Genomic DNA, 24,461 nt, shown 5'->3' on the forward strand with positions numbered 1-24,461 from the left:
AGCATACAGAAGCCCTGTGTAAGTGGCAGACTAAACCTACCTACATGCCCACCCCCTCAGCAAACTTCTGCCCCATCCATGCACCAACCACTCTCTAGGTAAAAAATCTTCCTCTGATATGTCCCTTGAACTTTCCACGCATTACTTTAAAGCCATGCCCTCTTGTATTGAGCATTGGTGCCCTGGGAAAGAGGCGCTGGCAGGGAAGACACTACAAGCCCACATTGACCTCAGCAGCTACCACAGAGCCCACATCACCAGACAGAAGCAAGACATCTGCCATCCCGAGGGACTTCCCGAGAAGATTCGGCCTGTCCACGAGGATTCCCTGGAACTTCTACAGATGCACTACAGAAAGCAGATATGAATAGGAGTTCAGAGGGATATGGATCAACTGCGGGCAACTGGGACTAGCTCGGTGGGCACCGTGATCGGCATGGACAAGTTGGGCCGAAGGGCCTGCTTTCATGCTGTATGATTCTGTAACATCCTGATGGGTTACATCTCAGCCTGGTACAGCAACTGCTCTGCTCTGGACTGTCAGAACCTGAAGAGAGCGGTAAACACTGCCCAGTCCGTCACAGACTCCTCACTTCCTTCCGTCCAGTCCACCTTCACGGTGCGTTGCTTCAGGAAGGCCAACAGTATCATCAAGGATGCCCATCACCCTGGGCCATTCCATTTTCTCTCTTCTACCTTCTGGGAGAAGATACAGGAGCTTGAAAGCCCAGATGACCAGAATCAAGAACAGCTTCTTCCCCACGGTGGTCAGACTTCTGACCCAATCACCTCTCTCACATCCCCTTCCCGCCACGTTCTCAGACTCTTAATTCTACCTCTTCCATCATTGTCACTTTAGCATTTCTTTTTGCACTCTTACTTTGCCGACCATACTTTGCACCATTATCACCAGGTACACTGTTTACTCTCTGAGCTTCACGTGAGCAAGGAACTTAACAGCAGCCCAGTATATATGACAATAAACTAAACTAACTAGCTAGAGAACAGTTTTCTATTGAGTGCTGCCGCTCTGGAAATGTTAAGGTGACCCTCACACTGAATCTAACACCCAGCACAGAGGGGCTGTGGAGAGTAAACTATTCCCTTGTGTCGCTTCCATCAGGGGACGCTCTCTGATCTGTGGGACAACTTGCTCTGAGCGGTAGAGATAGGGTAGGAGGAAAGGTTAAGATAATAGTTATGTTAACCCGGATATTAGGCCAAGGGTGAAAAGTTAGGATAATACGGAAGGATAGGTGTTGGTACCCCTGCGCTGCCAAATTGTGCAGTTTCCCACCGTCAACAACGTTTGAAGCAGATTTTGCTAAATTAACAATTTTAGGCACCTACCCACACACTTGCAGAGATTTGCAATCAAAAGACATTTTATCAGCGATCGTTAAAAAGTAACTTCCACCGAGCACTCCCCATAACTTGAGGGCATCAAGTCTCCCGAGTACTAAACCGCTAAAATACTGGGAACACTGGTGTCCAATATTCGGTGTAAGCTCCCCGGGTCTGATGTCTCCTTCCTGAAATGATTACGATTCCCTCCCCTTCTTCGATGGCGTGTTACTGTCAGCGCCGCCGGCAATGGAGGATAATAGAAGTCAGTCTCTCTGCACTGGTATGTTGAAATCCTGTTTGAGGAGAGACCAGTTGTTTTTTTTCGTATGAAGCTTCTCTTGCTAGTTATAGTTTCTCACTGAGAGCGGATATATCCCGGAACATGGCTGGTGAGACACTTCAGTGAGAGTGACGCCCCGTGATAAGTTCTGAGGAAGAACCGACTAAGCGTCCTGTAGCATTGTAGAGAGAAGAGAGAGAGAGACAGACGGACAGAGAACGCACTGGGATCCAAGCACCGGAGGTTCCATCTATAAGAAGCCAGATCCTCTCTGCAAGAACCCAGCAGTAACTTCACCAGATATCCCCATCACCTGGGAATGCGTTGGATCATCTGCTGAATATTTCGTGGTAGGAAGATTTGATACGTTACGATGACTCCTTTTAGAACGTGTTCCTCCCTGATAAAAGGTCTTCGACCTGAAACATCAACTGTTTCACTTTCCACACAGTTTTTCCGGCATTTTCTGCGGTTATTTCAGATTTCCTGTATCCTTAGCGTTTCAGCTTTGCGTTTCACCTGAAGCCCACCTTGCCGAGCTGGTTGATGAAGGTCAAACGATCTTCAGACACGTCGCACCCCCGTACATGTGGAAGCAGGACTTTGTCTGTGGGGAGAGCGAAACGTGTTCAGGTGAACTGCACAGACGGCAATGTCTGCAGTTCTTGATGTAGTTAGATCCCACTTCGCCGGGGGATACAGGCAATGAACGAGTTATATTCTCACTATGTGAAGTAGAAGTCCAGTTACCGAGTTATATAGTCTTGACCCCAAACATCGACCATCCTTTCCCCCCATGGACGCTGAGTTCCTCCAGCAGATTCCAACATCTCCCGACACTTGAATGAGTTTCATTGAGATTATCCTGCCAAGGTTCAGAATTGTGGTTTAGGGTCATGCCTAGTTATATTGCCCAGTTAAAGGATCCAGTTAAATAATCCTAGTATTGTGTGTAATCCTGGTCGCCCCATAAAAGGAAGGATGTGGAGGCTTTGGAGACGGTGCAGCAGAGGTTCACCAGGATGCTGCCTGGATTGGAGAGGCATAAGGAAAGGTTGGACAAACTTGGGTTGTTTTCTCTGGAGCGGTGGAGGCTGAGGGGAGACCTGATTGAAGTTTATAAGATTATGGGAGGTATAGATAGAGTAGGTAGTTGGTCCCCAAGGTCAAAATGGCAAATACTAGAGGACACGCATTTAAAGTGAGAGGGGTACTGGTTTATTATTGTCACTTTTACCGAGGTACAGTGAAAAACTTGTCTTGCATACCATTCATACAGATCAATTCATTACACGGTGCATTGAGGTAGTACAGGGTAAAAACAATAACAGAATACAGAGTAAAGTGTCACAGCTACAGGGAAGTGCCCTGCAGGTAGAAAGTAAGGTGCAAGGTCATAACAGGGTAGATCGTGAGGTCAGAAGTCCATCTCATCATATAAGGAAACTGTTCAATACTCTTAGAACAGCTGGATAGAAGCTGTCCTTGAGCCTGGTGGTACATGCCCTCAAGATCTTTTGCCTGATGGGAGAGGAGAGAAGAGAGAATGACCCGGGTGGGTGGGGTTTTTGATTATGCTGGCTGCTTCATTAAGGCAGCGAGAGGTATAGACAGTCCATGGAGGAGAGGCTGGTTTCTGTGATGTGCTGGGCTGTGTCCACAACTCTCTGCAGTTTCTTGCAGTCCTGGACAGAGCAGTTGCCATACCAAGCTGTGATACATCCAAATAGGATGCTTTCTATGGTGCATCGATAAAAGTTGGTGAGTGTCAAAGGGAACATGTCAAATTTCTTTAGCTTCCTGAGGAAGTAGAGGTGCTGGTGAGCTTTCTTGGCTGTGGTGTCTATGTGGTTGGACTAGGACAGGCTATTGGTGATGTTTACTCCCAGGAACTTGGCGCTCTCAACCCTCTCGACCTCAGCACCATTGATGTAGACAGGTGCATGTACACCACCCCCTTTCCTGATGTGCGGGGCAAGTTCTTTTACACAGAGAGTGGTGGGTGCCTGGAGCAGGCTGCCCAGGGAGGTGGTGGAGGCAGATTCAATAGTGGTGTTTCAGAGGCTTTCAGGGCTTTATTCAGGGCTTTGTTATGCCAATGACCATTTTGGTATAAACCAGAAATGAACTCTGAATCAATCATTGTGCTCAGACTCTTAAGTGCCAACACTTTAGAGTTCATTGCTGGTATTACATGCTGTACTGAAACCATGTCTTTCCTTGTGCATGCCCTGGTGATGAGAGGGTCAGTTAAGATGAAAGCTGCATCAAAGTAGGCAAGATGTATATACCATCAGAAAAACATTATTCATTAACATATTGCTTACAGTTTGATACATCTTTAATATGACTTAAACAAGGAAACAGTTGCTGACCACAGATTACAAACAGACTCTTCAGTGATGTATGGTCCTACAGCTGGAATTAGGAATAACATAGACTGGATTTAAGATGCGGCATTGACATTACCACGCCATCTTCCTCCATGTTCGAAGAGGTATAGTGGGGGCTTTAGGTATCTGTAGATACGCTTTCCTCTGTGTAAAGCACTGCCTAAGTACCAATACGAGTTATGCCATCAAATATTGTCTGATTTCATCGGTCTTCATTTAGTATCTAAACTAGTCTGAAGCTGAGGATTAGCTGCAAAGCCATTTGCTGACAGTATTTCTTAAAGGACCTCATTTCACAAGTGTGATGAGAGCTCGATTGGTGTAGTACTGTGTGAGCGATCTAACGGTGCAGTTCTACACGAGAGATCTAACGATATGGTTCTGTGCGAGAGATCGAATGATCTGGTTCTGTGCGAGAGATCGAAAGATCTGGTTCTGTGTGAGAGATCTGATGACGTGGTTCTGTGTGAGAGAGCGAATGATCTTGTTATGTGCGAGAGATCAAATGATCTGTTAGACAAATGAGTATGCAGGGAATGGAAGGACATGGATTGTGTACATACAGGAGAGATTTAGTTTAATTCAGTATTACGGTTGGCGCAGACATTGTGGGCTGAAGGGCCCGTTCCTGTGCTGTACTGTTCTATGGTTGATGGTCATGGAGTTCTCCTTGGGCAGTTCCTTGGGATGAAAGGGTGACCTTCCCCCACTCTGGTTCTGACCTGACTAATGAAGCAAATGTGGGACATGCAGACTTTTCCACAGATGGGGTTGGAGGTAGGTGAGGGGCAGGGAGTGGGTAGTTTGTGAGGTGATAGAGCCATACAGCACGGAAACAGGCCCTTTGGCCCAACTCATCCTTGCCAACTCAGCCTTCCTGAGCTAATTCCATTTCCCTGCATTTGGCCCGTATCCCTCTACACCTTTCCTGTCCAAATGTCTTTTGAAAGCTGTAATTGTACTCACCTTTACCGCTTCCTCTGGCAGCTCGTTCCACATACCCACCACCGTCTGTGTGGAAAAACTTGCCCCTCAGGTCCCCTTTAAATCTTTCCCCTCTCCCCTTAAACGATGCCCTCTAGTTTTGAATTCCCCTACCCTGGCAAAAAGACTGCGACAATCCAGCCTATCGATGGCCCCTCATGACCTTACAAACCTCTATAAGGTCACCCTTCAGTCACCTTTGCTCCGGGAAAAACAGTCCCAGCCTATCCAGTCCCAGAGATATCCTTGTGAATCTTTTCTGCACTCTCTTCAGCTTAATCAAATCCTTCCTATAATGTAGTGACCAGAATTCCACAAAATATTCCAGATGCAGTCTCACCAACATCCTGTAATGCTGTAATATGACATCCCAACTCCTATACACAATGCCCCGACCAATGAAGACCTTGTGCCTTCTTCACCATCCTGGCTACGTGTGTTACTGCTTTAAAGGGAACTGTTCTACAACATTCCCAGGGCCCTATGGTGCACACCTTTTGCAATGCAAAGACTGCAGATGCTCGAATCTAGATGAAAAACACAACAATGCTAGAGTAACTCAGCAGGCCAGGCAGCATCCGTGGAGAAAAACAGGCGGTCAACATTTCGGGTCAGGACCCTTCCTCCCCCGCACCTGCCTATCACTATCTCTTACCTGTGTCTACCTATCACCATCTTGTGCCCTGCCTCTGCTCTACCTATCACTGCTCTGCTTTTCCCTCCTATATATTGGGCTTCCCCTTTTCCTGTCTTAAGTCCTGAGGAAGGATCCTGACCCGAAGCGTTGACCGCCTGCCTTTCTCCACGGATGCTGCCTGGCCTGCTGAGTTCCTCCAGCACCATCGTGTTTTTCACCTTTTACAATGTATGCAGGGCTCCCGTTCTCAATGCCGTCCTGAATTCTCCTCACCTTGAGCACTCATGGGCCAGGGTTTCCCAGGAGTCAGCAGGGATGGAAGGGGTTTGAGCTTCACAGAGCTGAATGAGGTTTGAACACATCCTTGAGTATTCTCCTGGTCCTCCCTCACTGTGAAGGAGCTCCAAAGAGACTACCTGTTTTGGGAGTCTGTTGTCAGACTTGTTAACAGTGTAGCCTGCCCAATGGAGCCAACTCAATGGAACATGATTGCTGGGGATGTTGGTCTGGGAATGGACACCGATATTGGTTGACTTACCCAGCCAGGAATTTGCAGAGACAGTGTTGGTGGTACCACTGTAATGCCCTGAGATGCCAACTGTTGGTGATTTATGCCTCCAAAACAATAGCAGGACAAGAATTATCACTGGGGCATGAGCTTCATACCGGTCTGAGATCATGACCTTCAAACACTCCCTCAGACGGCCAAAGACATTGTTGGTGCACTGTGGACGACAGTGAATGTCATCACTGATGTCGAATTTCACTGATATATGAGAGGTGGTTCACATTTTGCATCATCTCATCTTGAATTTTTTTTTGGCAGGGATTGGTGTTACACATGGGAGGCAGGTTAGTCAATGACTTTTACTGGGTGTTAAGTTTAAGGGCCTGTACACTTTAGTGAATGACTTGGAGCTTGACCTCTGAATGTTTGCATTATCTGTGAGCTGCTGTTTAATGACGTAAGTTGGGGTGACTTTGCTTCAGGGCTAGAGATGATGCAGATTGAACGAATTCCCCTTTGTCCTGAGTATCAGATCCACTCCTGCGGGAAGCTCGTCAGAGATAAGCTAGAGTGAGCACAGTGTTGAGGTGATGACTCAACTTTGCTTGACACCAGCCCCCATTAAGATTTAGTCTGCAGTAGAATCTCTGGGTAAGAGCCTATTGCCGTCATGTGACAGATACAAAATGGTGACAAATTTCTGTGGGGCAGCCAAGTTTGTGAAGGGTGGTCTACAGTTTCTTCTCAATTGATAGAGTCAATATCGCTTGTGAAGTCAGGAAAGGCCAAGTGCAGCGGTTGACACTGATCCCTGTGTCTTTGTTGGTGTTGGTTGGAGTTAAAGATCATCCCTTGTTCCCCTCAGTGGCTGGAATCCACACTGCAACTTGACCACAGGGAGAGGACACTTGAGGAGAATCCCAGTGATGGCTTCAGTATTCCTGAGTTACACTGCCTCGATGTTAAGTGGGGAGTAATATCAGACGAAGCAAGGATCCAACAATCAGATGCATCACGGCTTGGTATGGCAGCTGCTCTGCCCAAGACCGCAGGAGATTGCAAATAGTTGTAAGTGCAGCCCAGTCCATTGTACAAACCAGCCTCCCCGCCATTGACTCTGTCTACACTTCCCGCTGCCTCAGGAAAGCAGCCAGCATAATCAAGGACCCCTCCTCTCTTCTCCCTTCTCCCATCGGGCAGAAGATACAAAAGCCTGAAAGCACGTACCACCAGGCTCAAGGACAGCTTCTATCCCGCTGTTATCAGACTCTTGAACGGACCGCTTATACAATGAAGATAAACTCTTGATCTCCCAGTCCACCTCGTAATGGCCCTTGCATTTTATTGCCTACCTGCACTGCACTTTCCCTATAACTGTAACATTATCTTCTGCATTATGTTTTCTTTTTACTGCCTCGATGTACTGATGTATGGCATGATCTGTCTGGATGGCTCACAAACAAAATCTTTTCACTGTATTTTGGTACTCGTGACAATAATAAACCAACATTACCAATAAAATCCCGGCAAGAAAGTTGTGTCAAAGTAAACCCCTTGTTAATTCTGTGATGTTTACTGGCAGCTTCTGGTTACAGTCCTTCCCCGGGTTACAAATACCCGACTTATGGATACCATGTACATATGATGGAGTGTTTGGGAGACCGGCGGGATGGATGGGGACAGATTTGCTGACTGCTGCAGGGCTGCGGGCATCTTCTGCCGTGTGGGAATGGGGCATTTCAGTGTGCTTTCTCTTCCCACCGGGGAATGGGTGGAGCCGAGCAGAGCCGGGAGCACTGAGCAGACTCACTGAGTCAGTGAGGCCGGCTGGTGGCCACTCTTCCCGTGCCTGCTCGGTGTCCCGTCACCGCTGTTCCTGTAACCCTCGCCCACACAGTGATGTTGTTCATTTCCGACTTGCAAACACTTTGGATTATGAGCTGTTCTCAGGAATGGAACACTGCCATAACCTGGGAAATGTCTGTAATGAGAGGGACAATGTACATGGATGACACATTTATCCCCTTAATTGGACTTTTCAAAGAAGAGCAGCAGTTTTCTGGTGCCCTGGTCAGTGTTTTACTCTCAACCAAATGAAACAGAAAGCAGATTGCCTGGTCTTTAATTGGTAATTGGTTTATTATTGTCACGTGTGAAAAGCTTTTGTTTGCTTGCCATCCGGACAGATCATTCCATACATTAGTACATGAGGTAGTACAAAAGGGGAAAGAAAACAGATTGCAGAATATAGTGTTACAGTTACAGAGAAAGTGCAGTGCAGATGGACAATAAGGGTGTAAGGCTATGAGGAGGTAGAGTGAGAGATCAAGAGTTCATCTTTAGCATATGAGAGGTTCATTTAAGAGTCTGATAACAGCGGGATCGAAGCTGTCCTTGCGTCTGGTGTTACATGCTCTCAACCTTTTGTATCTTCTGCCCGACAGGAAGAGGGAGAAGAGAGAATGTCCAATGTGGGAGGAATCCTTGATGATGTTGGCTGCTTTCTCGAGGGAAGTGTAGACAGAGTCAGTGGAGGGGAGGCTGGTTTGAGTGATGGACTGAGCTGTGTTCACATCTCCCTGCAGTTTCTTGCGGTCTTGGGCAGAGCAGCTGCCATACCAAGCTGTGATGTATTGTTTGTCCTGTGTTGTTTGCATAATACTGTGGTGTATTGTTGTTGCTGTGAATAAGTTTGCTGTCACAGTTACTGCACACAAAAAGTACTGTGTACCATTTTGGTCTCCTTACCTAACAAAGAACATACTTGCAATAAAGGGAGTGCAGTGGAGATTCACTTCACGAACACCTGGGATGGCAGGTTTATGTAGGAGATTATATCCTGGGGATGAAAAGGTTAACATATGAGGAGCATTTGATAGCTCTGCACCTGGGACTATAGAGTTTAGAAGGATGGGGTGGGGGGAATCTCATTGAAACCTACTGAATATTGAAAGGCCTGGATAAAGTGAACGTGGAGAGGATGTTTCCAGTAGTGGGAGAGTCTAGGACCAGAGGGCACAGCCTCAGAATAGTAGGACATCCCTTTTGAACAGAGATGAGGAGGAATTTCTTAAACCAGAGGGTGGTGAATCTGTGTAATTCATTGCCACAGACGGCTATGGAGGCCAGGTCATTGGGTATATTTAAAGTGGAGGTTGATAGGTTCTTGATTAGGAAGGGTGCAAGCAAATGGGGTTGAGATGGAAAACTAAATCAGCCATGATTGAATGAGAGAGTAGACTCGATGGGTCAAATGGCCTAATTCTGCTCCTATGTCTTACGGTCTTATGGTTTTATGATATCGAACAGACCAGGCCTGTATCCTCCAGAGTTACTGAGAAGAAATCTCATTGAAACTTACCAAATTTTTACGGAGCTCGACAGGCTGGAAGGAGAGAGGATGCTTCTCCTGGCTGAATGATCTAGAACCAGGTGTCATCATTCAGGATATGGGGTAAGACCTGAGCTGAGGAGAAAGGTCTTCAGAGGTGGTGAACCTTTGGAACCTTTGCCCCAGATAGTGGAGGCAAAGTGATAAAATACGATTAAGAGGGAGATAGATTTCTCAGCATAAAGGGTATCAAGGGGTATTGGGAGTATGATATTGAGGTTGAGGATGAGCCGTAATCATATTGAATGGCAGAATGGGTTCGAAGGGCCGAAAGGCCTACCCCTGCTCCTATTTCCACACTCCTCGGCACTTACTTTTGAGAACTTTGTGGTTGTCAACATCCTGTGGGCCATCCCACGAGGCAGGGAAGTCCAGAGGTGGTGGACACTGAAGCTTCCACACAGACCACACCAAGGACCTCCCGACAACTCAGCCTTCCCCACTCTCTCTGAATGTCGCTGATAAAAATATTTTAAAAATTATAAAATAATAAACTAATTTAAAACAGGTTGTGAAAATTAATTAAGAACATTGATAGTTAACTCTCATCTGTGCCTTTCTACGTGGCACTTTAGGATTGCAGTACTTACTGGTTACTTTCACATGAGTGAATGCCAATAAGGTGTGATCGCTCAAAGCGTCTCATTTTTCAATTGTGAAACTTGAACCTTCTGACCACAAAACCATCATATCAAAACCAGCACTATTAGTTTTTCTGGGGCAGAGGTTGATGATCACACTCTCTCCAGTTACATCTCCTCTGAACCCATGGTCTTTCACTGGTCTCTTAGCAACCCCGTTTGCCTTGCACCTTCACCCTATTCTGCAGTTATTTTCTTCAACCTTTAACCCTGTGATGAGTTTGTCTTTTATTTCTCCCTTTTTTAATATATCCCTGATTCCTTTCACTTCAGACAAGTGGTTTTCATCCTAAAAAGTTACCTTGATTTCTGTTGCTGCCTGATCAACTGAGTGTTCTCCCAGTTGGTGAAGTTAAACTCGTGGATAGTTGTGAGTAAATGGGGAAGGAGTAGCATTCCAAAGAGCCTCCAGATTTTGCAGAAGCTTCAAAGGCAAGTTGTTTGCCTGTGGGTTTCAATTTATCTCAGTCAAGTCATGCTTATTGCCGTGTACACACGTACGGTGAGGTTCAGTATAATGAAAATCTTGCTTGTAGCAGGATCACAGGCACGTAAGTACAGACAACACACAGAATATAAATTATGCATAAAACTATGCCATACAGTAGAAAAAAAAGGCTGTGAAAATGCAGGACCTTAGTGCAAAAAAAATAAAGACACAATCGAAGACAAGTCCACGGCAGTGCAAGAGGTGGTCTGCAGAGTTCCGTTGCTGAGGTAGGGTTAGGGTTGTGCAGGTCAGTTCAAGAACCTGATGGTTGTAGGAAAGAAGCTGTTCCTGAACCTGGTGGTGCGGGACTTCAGGCTTCTGTACCTCCTGCCCGATGGTACCGGTGAGAAGAGGGCATGGCCCAGATGGTGGGGATTCTTGATGATAGTCCATTTCTCATTTAAATCATGACCATTTCCAAAGTCAAGTTGGGTTTATTGTCACATGCACAAGTCCATGTGTGCACAGGTGCAATGAAAAACTTACTCGCAGCAGCATCACAGGCACAGAGCATCAGATAAGCAGCATTCACAAGAAAAACATAAACATAAATTATACACAATTTTTACAACGAAGAATACAATAAGAACAAAAAATACCAAAGTCCATTTTAGAGTGCAGCGATCAAAGTAGTCATAGTGTTGATAAACTGTAGTGATTAGGGTTGTGCTGATTGGATCAAGAACAAAATTGTTGAAGGGAAGCAGCTGTTCCTGAACCTGGTGGTGTGGGACTTCAGGCTTCTGTACCTCCTGACCAATGGAAGCTGTGAGAAGATGGCATGGCCCAGATGGTGGGGATCTTTGATGATGGACCTCCTGATGATACTACCAATGATGGGGATGGATGTATTGGTATTGGTGTTGGTTTATTATTGTCACTTGTACCGAGGTACAGTGAAAAACTTGTCTTGCAAACTATCCATGATGTATTGGGCTGAGTCCACTACTCTCTGCAGCTTCTTACGTTCCTGCACATTTGAATTGCTGTACCAGACCGTGATGCAACCAGTCAGGACACTTTCAACAGTACATCTGTGGAAGTTTGTTAGAGTGTTTGGTTCCAAGTTGAACCTCCTTAACCTCCCAGTAAAGATGCTGGCGTGCTTTCCTTGTGATTGCATCTACAGTATGTGCTGGGCCCAGGACAGGTCGTCCGTTATGTGAACACCCAGGAATTTAAAGCTGCTTACTCTTTCCACCGCCGATCCCCCAACGTAGACTGGCACATGTCTGCCCTCCTTCCCCTTCCTGAAGTCAACAATCAGCTCTTTAGTTTTACTGACACTGAACAAGAGGTTGTTGTTGCAGCACCACTCGGCCAGGTGTCCTCCCTCGCTCCGGTAAGCTGAGCCATCACCAGTTGTGATTTTTCCAACAACATTGGTGTCGTGGGCGAATTTGTATATGGCATCAGAGCTGTGCTTAGCCACACTGTCGTGTGTGACTGCTTGGGTTTCCTCTAGGTGCTCCAGTTCCCACATGCCAAAGATGTGTGGTTTGGTAGGTTAATTAGTTATTTAAATTACTGCAGTGTAATTGGCAGAAAAATTAGAATGGTTGATGGGCACGTGCGAGAGAATTGTCAACAGGAGAGTGAATGGGGGAGTGGGATTGACGGGATTGTGCTGAGAGCTGGCATGAACTCAATGGGCTGAATGGTCTCTAACTGTGGTGCAAGGAAATATAAGTAATGATATGACAACAAACCTAACAGATTCAAACCCTACCTTGGTTATTATTGGTCCACTTATGTCCTCATTGGAAGTGAAATGCAACCTTGGCTGAAAATAGCCAAGTAGTTAGGTTACTGAGCCAGCAACAAGAGTGCTGAATAGATCCAGAGGTGTGAGTCTGAATCCCATCATTGGAGCTGGAGACTTTAAAATCAAGTAATTAGATAACTCTGGTATTTAAAAATGCAGCTAGTCTCAGTAACAGTAATGTGAAACTGTTGGCTTGATATAAAAACTGATTAGTTCACCAAAGTTCTTCAGGAGAGGAAGTCCTCAATCCTTAACAGGTCTGGACTATACATGAATCCAGACTCACCAGTGGAGTTTGCTCACGACCAACTCCTTGGTTCAGGGGCAGTGAGGGATGGGCAATAAATGCTGGCATCGTCAGCCACACGGACAGAGCAAGTGGTCAAGATCGAACCCTGGTCACTGGAGCTGTGAGGGACAGTATCTGGTGGCCACGAAATCAGAAGGGTGAGATTGAGCTAGAGAAGGTGCAGAAAAGGTTCACAAGTATGTCATCTGGACTGGAGGGCTTGATATAAGGAGAGATTGGATGGACTGGGATGGTTTTCCTTGGAGCAAAGAAGGCTGAGAGGTGACCTGAGGGAGGTTTATAAAATCGTGAGGGGCATAGATAGGATAGATAGTCATAGTCGTTTTCCCAGGGTAGGGGCATCTGAAAGTAGAGGGCATAGGTTTAAGGTGGGAGGTGAAAGATTTAAAGGGGACCTGTGGGGCAAGTTTTTCACACAGAGGGTGGTGAGTATATGGAACGAGCTGCCAGAGGCAGTGGTAGATGTGGGTACAGTTGCAGCGATTAAAAGCTATTTGGACGGAAGCATGGATGGGGAAGTTTCGGAGGGAGATAGGCCAAATGCCGGCAAATGGGATTAGCAAAGATGGGCATCTTGGAGGGCATGGATGAGCTGGGCCAAAGGGCCTGTTTCCGTGCTGTATTCCATGTGAATTCTATAAATCTAAGCTTTGTCATTGTCCTAGTAAGGGATAAAGCAAAAACAACATGATGTACTGTACATCAATGACCTGGATGAGTATGTTGATGGGTGGGTTAGTAAGTTTGCAGACGATACCAAGATTGGTGGAGTTGTGAATACAGATACAGCGTGATATAGGTCAGCTGCAGATGTGGGCAGAGAAATGGCAGATGGAGTTTAACCCGGATAAATGTGAGGTGTTGCAGCTTGGTAGGACTAATGTCAAGAGGCAGTACACTCTAAAGGGCAAAACCCTTAACAATGTTGAAGAGCAGAGAGACCTTGGGGTGCAAGTCCATGGCTCATGCAAAGTAGCTACACAGGTAGATAGGGTGGTAAAGAAGGCTTATGGGATGCTTGCTTTCATTAATCGAGGTACTGAGCCCAGGAGTCAAGAAGTTATGATGCGTCTCTATAGTTAGGCTGCGTTTAGAGTATAGTGTGCAGTAGGAAGGATGTCGAGGCTTTAGAGAGGGTGCAGAGGAGGTTTACTAGGATGCTGCCTGGATTAGAGGGCATGTGCAGGAGAGACTGGACAAACTTGGGCTCTTTTCTCTGGAGGAGCGGAGGCTGAGGGGTGATCTGTTGGAAGTGTATAAAATTATGAGGGGCATAGATAGGGTGGACAAGCAATATCTATTTCCCATTATTGAGCGATCCAATACCAGAGGGCATGCATTTAAGGTGAGAGGGGGTAGTTTCAGAACAGACGTGAGGGGTACGTTGTTTACTGAGAGAGTGGTGGATGCCTGGAATGTGTTGCCTGATAGGGTGGTGGAGGCAAATTCATTGGTGGCTTTTAAGAGCGGCTTGGATGGTCACATGAATGAGAGGGATATGTTGAGAGGGATATGGGCATTCTGCAGGTAGGAGGGATTAGCTATGTCGGCCAAAGGGCCTGTTCTGTGCTGTACTGTTCTATGTTCTATGTTAACAAAGGGCACCTCTGACAGTGAAGTAATCCCTCGGTACTGCACTGGAGTGTCAGCTTGGATTTATGCTCAAACCTGGATTGGGATTGAAACAAAATTTTAAGGACAGTGCTCTCAAAAGATTCACAGTTGGCACCTGGATTGCCATGTGATGGCGCAGGGCTGGGTGGGGCTGTGGTGCTGGGGTGGGGAAGGCTGCTATATCAATGAAACTGCATGCAACAAATCCGTCATTTTCAGCGGGAAGGAGCAGAGTGTTGGGGAATATGTGGTAAGAGGAAGATGCTGTTCAAGTCATTCCTTTATCAAGTGCTCTGAGGAGAAAGCATTGATATATTGCAGTTTCAGAACAGGAAATGTACTCTTCGGCAACAATGTGAATTTATATAGCACCTTGAACCTTGTGAATTTCTTTCAAGGGATTTCAGAATCATCAGGTTTCTATCAGTGACAAACTGTATGTCATGAAATGTATTGTTTTGTGGCAACAGTACAGTGCCAGACATAAAAATTATTATAAGTTTAAAATAACTAAATAGTGCAAAAGAGGAATAATGAGGTAGTGTTCATGGGTTCATGGACTGTTCAGAAATCTGATGGCGGAGGGGAAAAAGCTGTTCCTGAAACATTGAGTGTGGGTCTTCAGGCTCCTGTACCTCCTCCCCAATGGTAGTAACGAGAAGAGGGCATGTCCCGGATGGTGAGGGTCCTTAGTGATGGATGCCGCCTTCTTGAGGCACCGCCTCTTGAAGTTGTCCTCAATGGTGGGGAGAGTTGTGCCTGTGATGGAACTGGCTGAGTCTACAACCCTCTGCAGCCTCATGATCCTGTGCATTGGAACCTCCATACCAGGCTGTGATGCAACCAGTCAGAATGTTCTCCAGAGTACATCTATAGAAATTTGCAAGAGTCTTAATCTCCTTAAACTCTTAATGAAGTAGAGCTGCTGGTGTGCCTTCTTCACAATTGCATCAATGTGTTGGGACCAAGATAGATCTTCTGAGATGTTGACACCCAGGAACTTGAAGCTGCTCACCCTTTCCACCGCTGACCCCTCAATGAGGACTGGTGTGTGTTCTCCCGACTTCCCCATCCTGAAGTCCGCAATCAATTCCTTGGTCTTGCTGATGTTGAGTGTGAGGTTGTTGTTGCAGCACGGCCAGCAGATCTATCTCGCTTCTGTATGCCTCTTCATCGCCATCTGAGATTCTGCCAGCAACAGTGGTGTCATCGGTGAATTTATAGATTCTCCCTGCGGTGTTAATAGAGGCGATTACAAGAAAAGAAAAAATATTGTTTGTGTTTCTTTCAAGATGTCTCAGTGCGCTCTACAACAAATGAGGTACTTTTGAAGAGTAGCCACTGGATTAACATAGGAAACAATCCAGCTAATTTTCGTGTAGCAGGATCCCAGAATCAGCAACGTGATAATGAGCAGACAATCAAAGTTAGTGATGTAGGTTGAGGGATTTTTTTTATTGATCTAGGCACTTGGGATAAGTTCCCTGTTTCTCTACAAAACAGTGTCATGAGATCTCTTCCTTCACCTGAAAGAGAGAACAGTAGGACTCAAACCCAGTATTCTCTTGACTTTCCAGTGAGGAAATGCATGGTCAAGGAGCTAGGTTTTAAGCAGGTTCTTGAAGAAAGAAAGATAAGTGGGGAACCTGAGGGCATTCCATTGCCTGGGACCTAGGTAGCTGAAGGACTTCTGACAATTAATGCCATAGTGAAATTGGTAATGCAAGATGCCAGAATTGGAGGTGCACTTGAGATCAAAGAGGATTGAAGAGTTGTAGGAGAAAGATTATGGAGAGATTTGAATATAAAATAACAAATCTCAAATGAGTACAGAAAAAAGATAGAGAGCCTAGTGACATGGTGTCATGACAACAACCTTTCCCTCAATGTCAGCAAAGCAAACGAGCTGGTCATTGACTTCAGGAAGTGGGGAGCGGTGCACATGCTCCTGTTTACATCAACAGCACTGAGATTGAGAGTGTTGAGAGCTTTAAGTTCCAAGGTGTGAACATCACCAATAGTCTGTCCTGGTCCAACCACACAGACATCAAGGCCAAGAAAATGCACCAGTGCCTCTACTTCCTCAGGAGGTGGAAGAAATTGGGCATGTCCCCATTGATCTTCACCAATTTTTATCGATGCACCATAGAAAGCATCCTATCCGGATGCACCACAGCTTGGTACGGCAACTGCTCTGCCCAAGACCATAAGAAACTGCAAAGAGATGTGGACACAGCCCAGCACACCACGGAAACCAGCCTCCCCTCCATGGACTCTGTCTACACTTCTCACTGCCTCAGTAAAGCAAACAACATAATCAAAGACCCCTCCCTCTGCAGACATTCTCTCTTCTCCCTCCTCCCATAGGGCAGAAGATACAAAAGCCTGAAAGCACGTACCATCAGGCTCAAGGACAGCTTCTATCCCTCTGTTATAATACTATTGAATGATCCACTTGTACGATAAGATGGATTCTTGACCTGATAATCCACCTCAATGTGGCCTTGCACCTTGTTGTAGTCTGTCTGCACTGCATTTTCTCCATAACTGTAAAATTTTATTCCGCATTCTGTTATTGTTTTCCCTTGTACTACCTCAATACACTGACGTGATGAAATGATCTGAATGGATGGCATGCAAAACAAAGTTTTTCACTGTACCTCAGTACATGTGACAATAAGAAACCAACTTACCTACTTACCAGCATAAGGATTAGAATATCCAATTCAAGGTATTGCCAGCTCAGGAGCCAAAATGATGGATGAAACTCTAGATGGGATAAATTTAAATCTTTCTTTGCTGTTGCAGATGTGCTTATTCTTGGATGGATGTGTGAGATCCCATCAACCATGAGAGAAAGGCATAGGCTGGAAGACAATGGCATCCTGCTCTGTCAACAAGGACTTTGAGACCTACTATCTGCCCGTCATGTACATTATTGTCTTTGTCACCGGATTCATCGGCAATAGTATTGCCCTCTGGATGTTCATATTTCACATGAGACCTTGGAGCAGCATCACCATCTACATGTTCAACCTCGCCCTGGCGGACTTCTTCTACGTCTTCTCCCTGCCCGTTTTGATATTTTATTATCTCAAGGAAAGCGACTGGATCTTCGGCGAGGTCCTGTGCAAACTGCAGCGGTTTATATTCCATGTGAACTTGTACGGCAGCATCTTATTCCTGACCTGCATCAGCGTCCACAGGTACATGGGGGTTGTCCACCCCATGAAGTCACTGGGCAGGCTGAAGAAGAAGTCGGCCGTCATTGTCTGCGTGTGTGTGTGGATTGTCGTAATGGCCGGCATCTCCCCGATATTGTTCTTCTCCAGAGCACGTCAGCACACCAGTGGTACGAACAACTCCAGGCTACACCCGGACACCAATAGAACCACGTGTTATGACACAACTTCTAAGGAACTCTTGCACACGTACTTCATCTACAGCATGGGTACTACCTTCTTTGGATTCTGTATCCCCTTCGCCACCATCTTGGTCTGTTATGGTTTCATAGTGAAGGCGCTGATATGTAACAAGATGAGATCTCCCTTCCGGGGCAAGTCCGTACGTCTGGTCATCATTGTGTTGGCCGTCTTTGCTATCTCCTACCTGCCTTTCCACGTGATGAAGAACCTGAACCTTCAGTCCAGACTTTATTACCAAGGGATAGACACATGCGAGTGGAACAGAAGGGTCTACGCCATGTATCAAGTGACCAGGGGTCTCGCCAGTCTCAACAGTTGTGTGGACCCCATCCTGTACTTTCTGGCTGGTGACACCTTCAGGAGAAAATTTTCAACCACAGCCTTGAGAGTGGCATGTCGGAATGAGACCATTGTGTAGGAATTTTCTGGACACAATAACTCAGTCATAGGACGTTGGTTAATCTACAACATGCATTTATATAGCGTCTTTCACACATTAAAAAATGTCTCAGCTCACTTCCCTGGTGAGTTGTCAGAGAAAACAGGAATAGGATGGGATATTGGGAGGGTGTCGAAAAGCTTGGTCAATTTGGTAGGGTTTAGTCATGGTTGCTAATGGTAGCAGTGACGGTGCAAAAGAGAAGACGAAAGAACTTGTAGCATTCTGGAGTGGGATGATGTTGCAGGGAGAAGAGACCAACAGAACAAGCCAGATACAAAGCTGAGAATTGGAAATGAGGTGTTCTTGGATCAGGGGGCAACACAGATAAGGAAGGACAAGTGATTTTGGCGTGTATAGTTGAATTTTACAGTCAGGATTGGGGATGAACTGCAGGTTATGGCGTTTGATAGGCTTGGTGAATTTTAGTTGAAATGAGTTTTCTCAGGCAGAGAGACGAATAAATGCGCTTGAAGACTTTACACAATGCGTTAACATATTACCAGAAAGCTAAAGAATGGAGAAGCCTACACTTAAACATTCTAAATATTCAGCCACTAATGCAATTATGATTTTCCTTTTATGAGTGTGACATTATAGCTAGGGTAAACGGAAATTTGCTTCCTTGAGCAGAGAGCTCTGTAACCAGGAGGCAAAGACTGAAACTAATCATTTAATTAATTAATTAAATTGAGGATTAGAAGGGAGTTGAGAAGAAATGGTTTCACTCTGGATCTCATTGGTTGAAAGAGTGGAGGAGTAGAAACACTCAGCACATTTAAAATGTACCTGGGCAAAGATTTAGATTTGACAAGGTTCTGGGCCACTTACGGAGAAGTAGGATTGACCTCAAGTCCAGTATTTGTCTGAATGTCCTCTTTCTGTGCTGTAACTTTCAACGAGTATTTGAATGTATGTTGTTCTTGGCTGTCACCTCAGCAGAATTGTAACAGACAATCTGCTGGAGGAACTCAAGTGGGGGTCGAGCAGCATCTGTGGGAGGAAAGGTACAGTCGATGTTTTGGGTCGAAACTCTTCATCGGGACCTGAAAGGTCAACAATTCCTTTCCTCTCACAGATGCTGCTCAACTCACTGAGTTCCTCCAGCAGATTGTTTGTTGCTTGGATTCTACTCTTGTGTTCCCAAGCTGAACAGTGACTGAACATTACACCACTGAAAGTATCTTCAGCATGAGATGTTAAACTCTAGCTCAGGTGACTAGACCTGAAAAGGATCAGGGTAATTATCTCCGCTCTCTTGACCAGTATTAAGCATCCAACCCACATCACTTATGCAGATTATTTGTCTATTATTACAGTGCTGTTTGTGGGAAACTGCTGCAGAACTTTAGCTGAAATATCTCCCAACATTACAACAGTATTTCACTCCTGGAAAATGACCTGATGCTGTGAAACATTCTCTGGAAATGCAAGCTACTTATTTCTTTTAGAATGGATAATCAACTTCCTATTGCACTAAAATTCCAAAATTGGAACATTATTTCTCTCCTCTTCTGGTATTTCAGATTTGAATTATTAACTCCTGCTTAAACCTCCTCCAGGCACCTCCCTCTGTCAGACCTCCACATGGGTCAGTAAATCTCTTGTGGTCTGCACTCAATCATAGATGTTCCCATTTTTGACCTTTTTGTCCTTCCCCACTTCTCTGCAAACTGAAACATTTCACTTCTGTCTTCTCCCAGATAGACAGGGTGGTGAAGAAGGCGTTAAGCATGCTGGCCTTCATCAGTCAGGGCACTGGGTGTAGGAGTTGGGACATTATGTTGCAGTTGTATAAGTCATTGGTGAGGCTGCACTTGGAGTACTGTGTACAGTTTTGGTCACCCTGTTATAGGAAAGATGTGGTTAAACTGGAAAGAGTGCAGAAAGGATTTACGAGGATGTTGCCAGGACTAGAGGTCCTGAGTTGTAAGGGAAGGTTGGCCAGGCCAGGTTATTCCTTGGAATGTGGGAGAATGAGGGGTGACCTCATAGAGATGTTTAAAATTATGAGAGGCACAGATAAGGTGGATGGTAACAGTATTTTTTCAGGGTAGGGGAGCCCAAAACTAGGGCATAGATTTAGGGTGAGAGGGGAAATATTTAAAAGGGACCTGAGGGGCAACTTTTTCACACAGAGAGTGGTGAGTATATGGAACAAGCTGCCAGAGGAAGTGGCTGAGGCAGGTACAACTGTATAATTTAGGAGGCACTTGGATAGATACATGGAGGGGCGGAGCTTAGACAGTTATGGGCCAACATCAGGAAATTGGGACCAACTGGGTGGGCACCATGGTCGGCATGGACTGGTTGGGCCGAAGGGTCTGTATCTGTGCTGTATTGCTCTATAACTCTTTGACTCTATAAGTACATTGAGGTAGTACAAAAGAAGAATTAAAAAACAGAATGGAGAATATGCTGTTACATTTACAGGGAAAGTGCAGTGCAGGTAGACAATAAGATGTAAGGCCATAACGAGGTAGATCGAGAGATCAAGAGTTCATCATGATCGTACTAGATCTATGACCTCACATCAACACCATAATTGTCGGGTTTGTTTTGAATATCAGCACATTCTGGGAAAGGCTTGCTTGATTCTTTGATATTTGTTGTGTTGTATGTCATTCACAGCTTCAGATGGAAAAGACTCCTTGCACTAGGACAAGTGATTAAAGTTTATTTTACCTAGTTCTTTAAGATGCAAATCCCCTCTTAAATTGAGAGCTACTAAGAACTGTATGCCTCTGGTTACTGCTCCGTTCTTCGCTAATGGAACCTGGTTAATATGTGAGCTCTACTAGTGGAATCTGTTAACTGCATGGACAGTTACTAATGGAAACTAGTTACTGATTTGAACTCCACCATTGGAACCAGGTCACTCTGCTCTGTTTTGTATCTGGTTACTGCTGTGTGTTCGACTGGCGGAACCTAGTTGTTGTGCTTCATCCTGTGGTGGACCATGGTCACTGTGATGTGGTCCACTGAGGGAAACTGGTTAATGTTCTGTTTCCCACTCATGGAACCTGGTTGCTGCACCGTGCTCCACTTTCTATATGGTTACAGCTCTGTACTCCATGATTCACTTTGTGCACAATGCGTTAGGAGAGGGTGTCACACCAGAGCTTTAAGTGTGAGCAAGCAAACAGATCCCAGGCAGACCAGAGGGAACATGTAGGAGTCCTCTGAGCCAATCTCACTCTCAGACTGATATTTCCATTTGGATACTATTGGGGGTTTTAGTTTGTGGCACCATGAGTGTCTCAGCTGCAGAGATTTTCTTGTCAAGGGGCCTTTGGGGAAGAGTGTTCATAATATGAAAGAATTTTCCACCAAATGTGAAACTGATGTAGTTCAATGCAAAACCTGGGTCTTGAATCCCGAAATAAACATGAAAGTATGTGACAAGAGCTGGCTATGGTTGATTGGAAGAACACATTGAAAAATATGATGGTGAACAGGCAGGTGTTACCATCAATGCAAAAGTTACAGAAAAAGTATATACCTTTGACAGCACAAGAACCTAAAAGGAACAGTGCTTTATCTGTGCCTGGCAAGAGAAATTAAAAGTAGTATTAAGTGAAGGCAAGAGGCTTATAAAGCTGCCATAAATTGCAGTGGGTGTGAGGTTTGGGACCGGTTCAGAACTCAGCTAAGGATCAGGAAATTGTCAGAGAAAGCAAGATAGAATACGAGAGTGGACTGGCAAAAATGAAAATAGAACTTTCATAGATACAGAACAAGGAAAGGACTGAGAAAGGCTAATGTGTCCCCTTGCAGACAGAGATAGGAGAATTTAAAATGGGGATGAGGAAGTGGCAGAGGAATTTAACAATTTGCATCTGTCTTCGTGGAGCAGTGCACACAAAGGCTGCCGGATATAGTAGAGAATCAAGGGCTAAGTGAAAATGAGGAACTGCAGGAGTGAACCATTAGTCAAAAAATAACACTAGAGATGTTGATGAGCTTAAAAGCTGATAAATCCCAAGAACCCTATTAATCTACATCCCAGAGTTTTGAAGGCAGTGGGTTTTAGAGACGGTGATGTTCTGGTTATTATCTTTCTGGGTTATGAAGTCATAAAGTTCTACAGCATGGAAACAGGCCCTTCAGCCCAACTCATCCATGCTGACCAAGATGCCCATCTAAGCGAGTCCTATTTGCCCGTGTTAGACCATATCCCTCTAAACTTTTCCTGGCCATGTATACGCAGTACTCCAGGGGCGGCCTCACCAGAGTTGTGTACAACTGCAGCATAACGTACCAACTACTAAACTCAATGCCCTGACAGATGAGGGCCAGCATGTCAAATGTCTTCTTCACCACCCTACCTACCTGTGATGCCACTTACAGGGAACTATGTACTCCTAGGTTCCTCTGTTCTACAACAGAGGGACCTCAGTTCTATAGATTCTGGAATTATTCCTGTGGATTGGAGGGTGGCAATGTGACCCCACTACTTAATGAAGGAGGGATGAAGAAAATGAGAAGCTTATCAACTGTGTCCATTTCTGGTCGCCTCATAATAAGAAGGATGTGGAAGCATTGGAAAGAGTGCAGAGGAGATTTACCAGGATGCTGCCCAGTTTAGAGAGTATGCATTATGAGGAGAGACTAAGGGAGCTAGGGCTTTACTCTCTGGAGAGAAGGAGGATGAGAGGAGACATGATAAAAGTGTACAAAATATTAAGAGGAATATATAGAGTGGACAGCCAGCGCCTCTTTCCCAGGGCACCAATGCTCAATACAAGAGAGCATGGCTTTAAAGTAATGGGTGGGAAGTTCAAGGGAGATATCAGAGGAAGGTGTTTTACCCAGAGACTGGTTGGGGCATGGAATGCACTGCCTGGGGTGGTGGTGGAGGCAGGTACATTGGTCAAATTCAACAGATTACTAGAAAGGCATATGGAGGAATTTAAAATAGAGGGATATGTGGGAGGAAGGGGTTCGATAGTCTTAGGCGAGGTTTAAAGGTTGGCACAACATTGTGGGCCGAAGGGCCTGTATTGTGCTGTACTGTTCTATGTTCTGTGTTCTATGTTAGACTATGTTTTATGTTATTCCTATGTTAGTTTTATGTTAGCGGTAGGGAAAATCTTGGAATTTGTAACGTTGCTGAATCAGCATAGATTTATGACAGAAAATTGTGTTTGACTCCTGTAATGGAGTTCTTTGAGGATGCGACAAGAAGTACAGGTAAGGGTGAACTAATGGATGTGATGTAATTCAGAAAACTTATGATAGAATCCCACACAGGAGGTCGGTGAACAAGGTGAGAGTATATGGGATCAGCTGTAATATATTGACATGGATTGAGAATGGGTTATTGGGCAGAAGGTGGAGAGTGGGATTAAACTGATCCTTGAGCAAGATGGACAGTCGACCTTTGGGGTCGAAACCCTTTATCTGGACCCAAAATGTTGACTGTCCATTTCCCTCCACAGATGCTGCTCGACCCATTGAGTTCCCCCAGCAGGTTGTTTTTTGCTCCAGATCCCAGCATCTGCAGTCTCTTGTGTCTCCATTAAATGGATCCTTCTCAGGTTGAAAGATACTATGACCAGCGGGAGACTGCAGGGACTGATGCTCGGGACCCCAGGTATTCATAGTCTATGTCCATGATCTGACTGAAGGACCAAGTGTCATATTTCCAATGATACAAAACTATTTGGGATTATGAGTATGGATGTAAAGCAGTCTCAGGGGGAAATGGACAAACCAAATAAGTGGGTGAGATCATGGCAGACGGAATACAAAGTAGAAAATTGTGAAGTCATCCACTTTGATGAACATAACAGCGGAGTATTTATTAAATGAGGAGACATTAGGTATTGTTGATGGTCAAAGGGACCTGGGGTGTGCTTGAACACAAGTGACTGAAGGGTAAAATTCATGTACAGCTGGTGACTAGTGTCGGATCCAGTTACTTTCAAATCTGCAGGTTCTTTCAGGAGTCCAAGAATGAGTTGGGAACAACTTGGTGCTTCACAAAGTTTTATTGCAAAAGTTTAAAACAAAGGAACTGTCACAGAGCACATGGCACTGGCTTTACTACTAGGAGATAAGCCAAGACAAAAGGAACTAAAGATGATCTAGGGCCGGGGTGGGTGGGGGGGTTGGGGGGGAAGAGAGCAAGAGAGATTAACAAAAAATGACACCTTTTACTCCTGAGGTAAGAGGTAATCCTTAGCTAGCAATAGTCCAATCAGGAAACCTGTGGCAAAACCAACCAATGAGAAA

General features: G+C 45.3%; 1 protein-coding gene across 2 annotated transcripts in view; it reads left to right on the forward strand.

Annotated features, from left to right (window-relative positions):
* The first annotated feature begins 224 nt into the window (after positions 1-224).
* Positions 225-24,461, forward strand: part of LOC127572070 (P2Y purinoceptor 1-like) — a 28,101-nt gene continuing 3,864 nt past the window's right edge. Inside the window, exons 1-2 of one of the 2 annotated variants that reach the window (XR_007956555.1) lie at positions 225-1,977; positions 17,169-19,205. Coding sequence is in view for 1 of the 2 variants with exons in the window: in XM_052018937.1 (XP_051874897.1) it covers positions 17,238-18,203 (966 nt within the window). In the remaining variant the exon portion in view is untranslated. Of the gene's footprint in view, positions 1,978-17,168; positions 21,624-24,461 lie in introns of those variants that run through there. The other variant, XM_052018937.1, reaches the window with a different exon arrangement.

This window comes from Pristis pectinata, chromosome 6, assembly GCF_009764475.1.
Source record: "Pristis pectinata isolate sPriPec2 chromosome 6, sPriPec2.1.pri, whole genome shotgun sequence".
NCBI classification, from domain to species: domain Eukaryota; kingdom Metazoa; phylum Chordata; class Chondrichthyes; order Rhinopristiformes; family Pristidae; genus Pristis; species Pristis pectinata.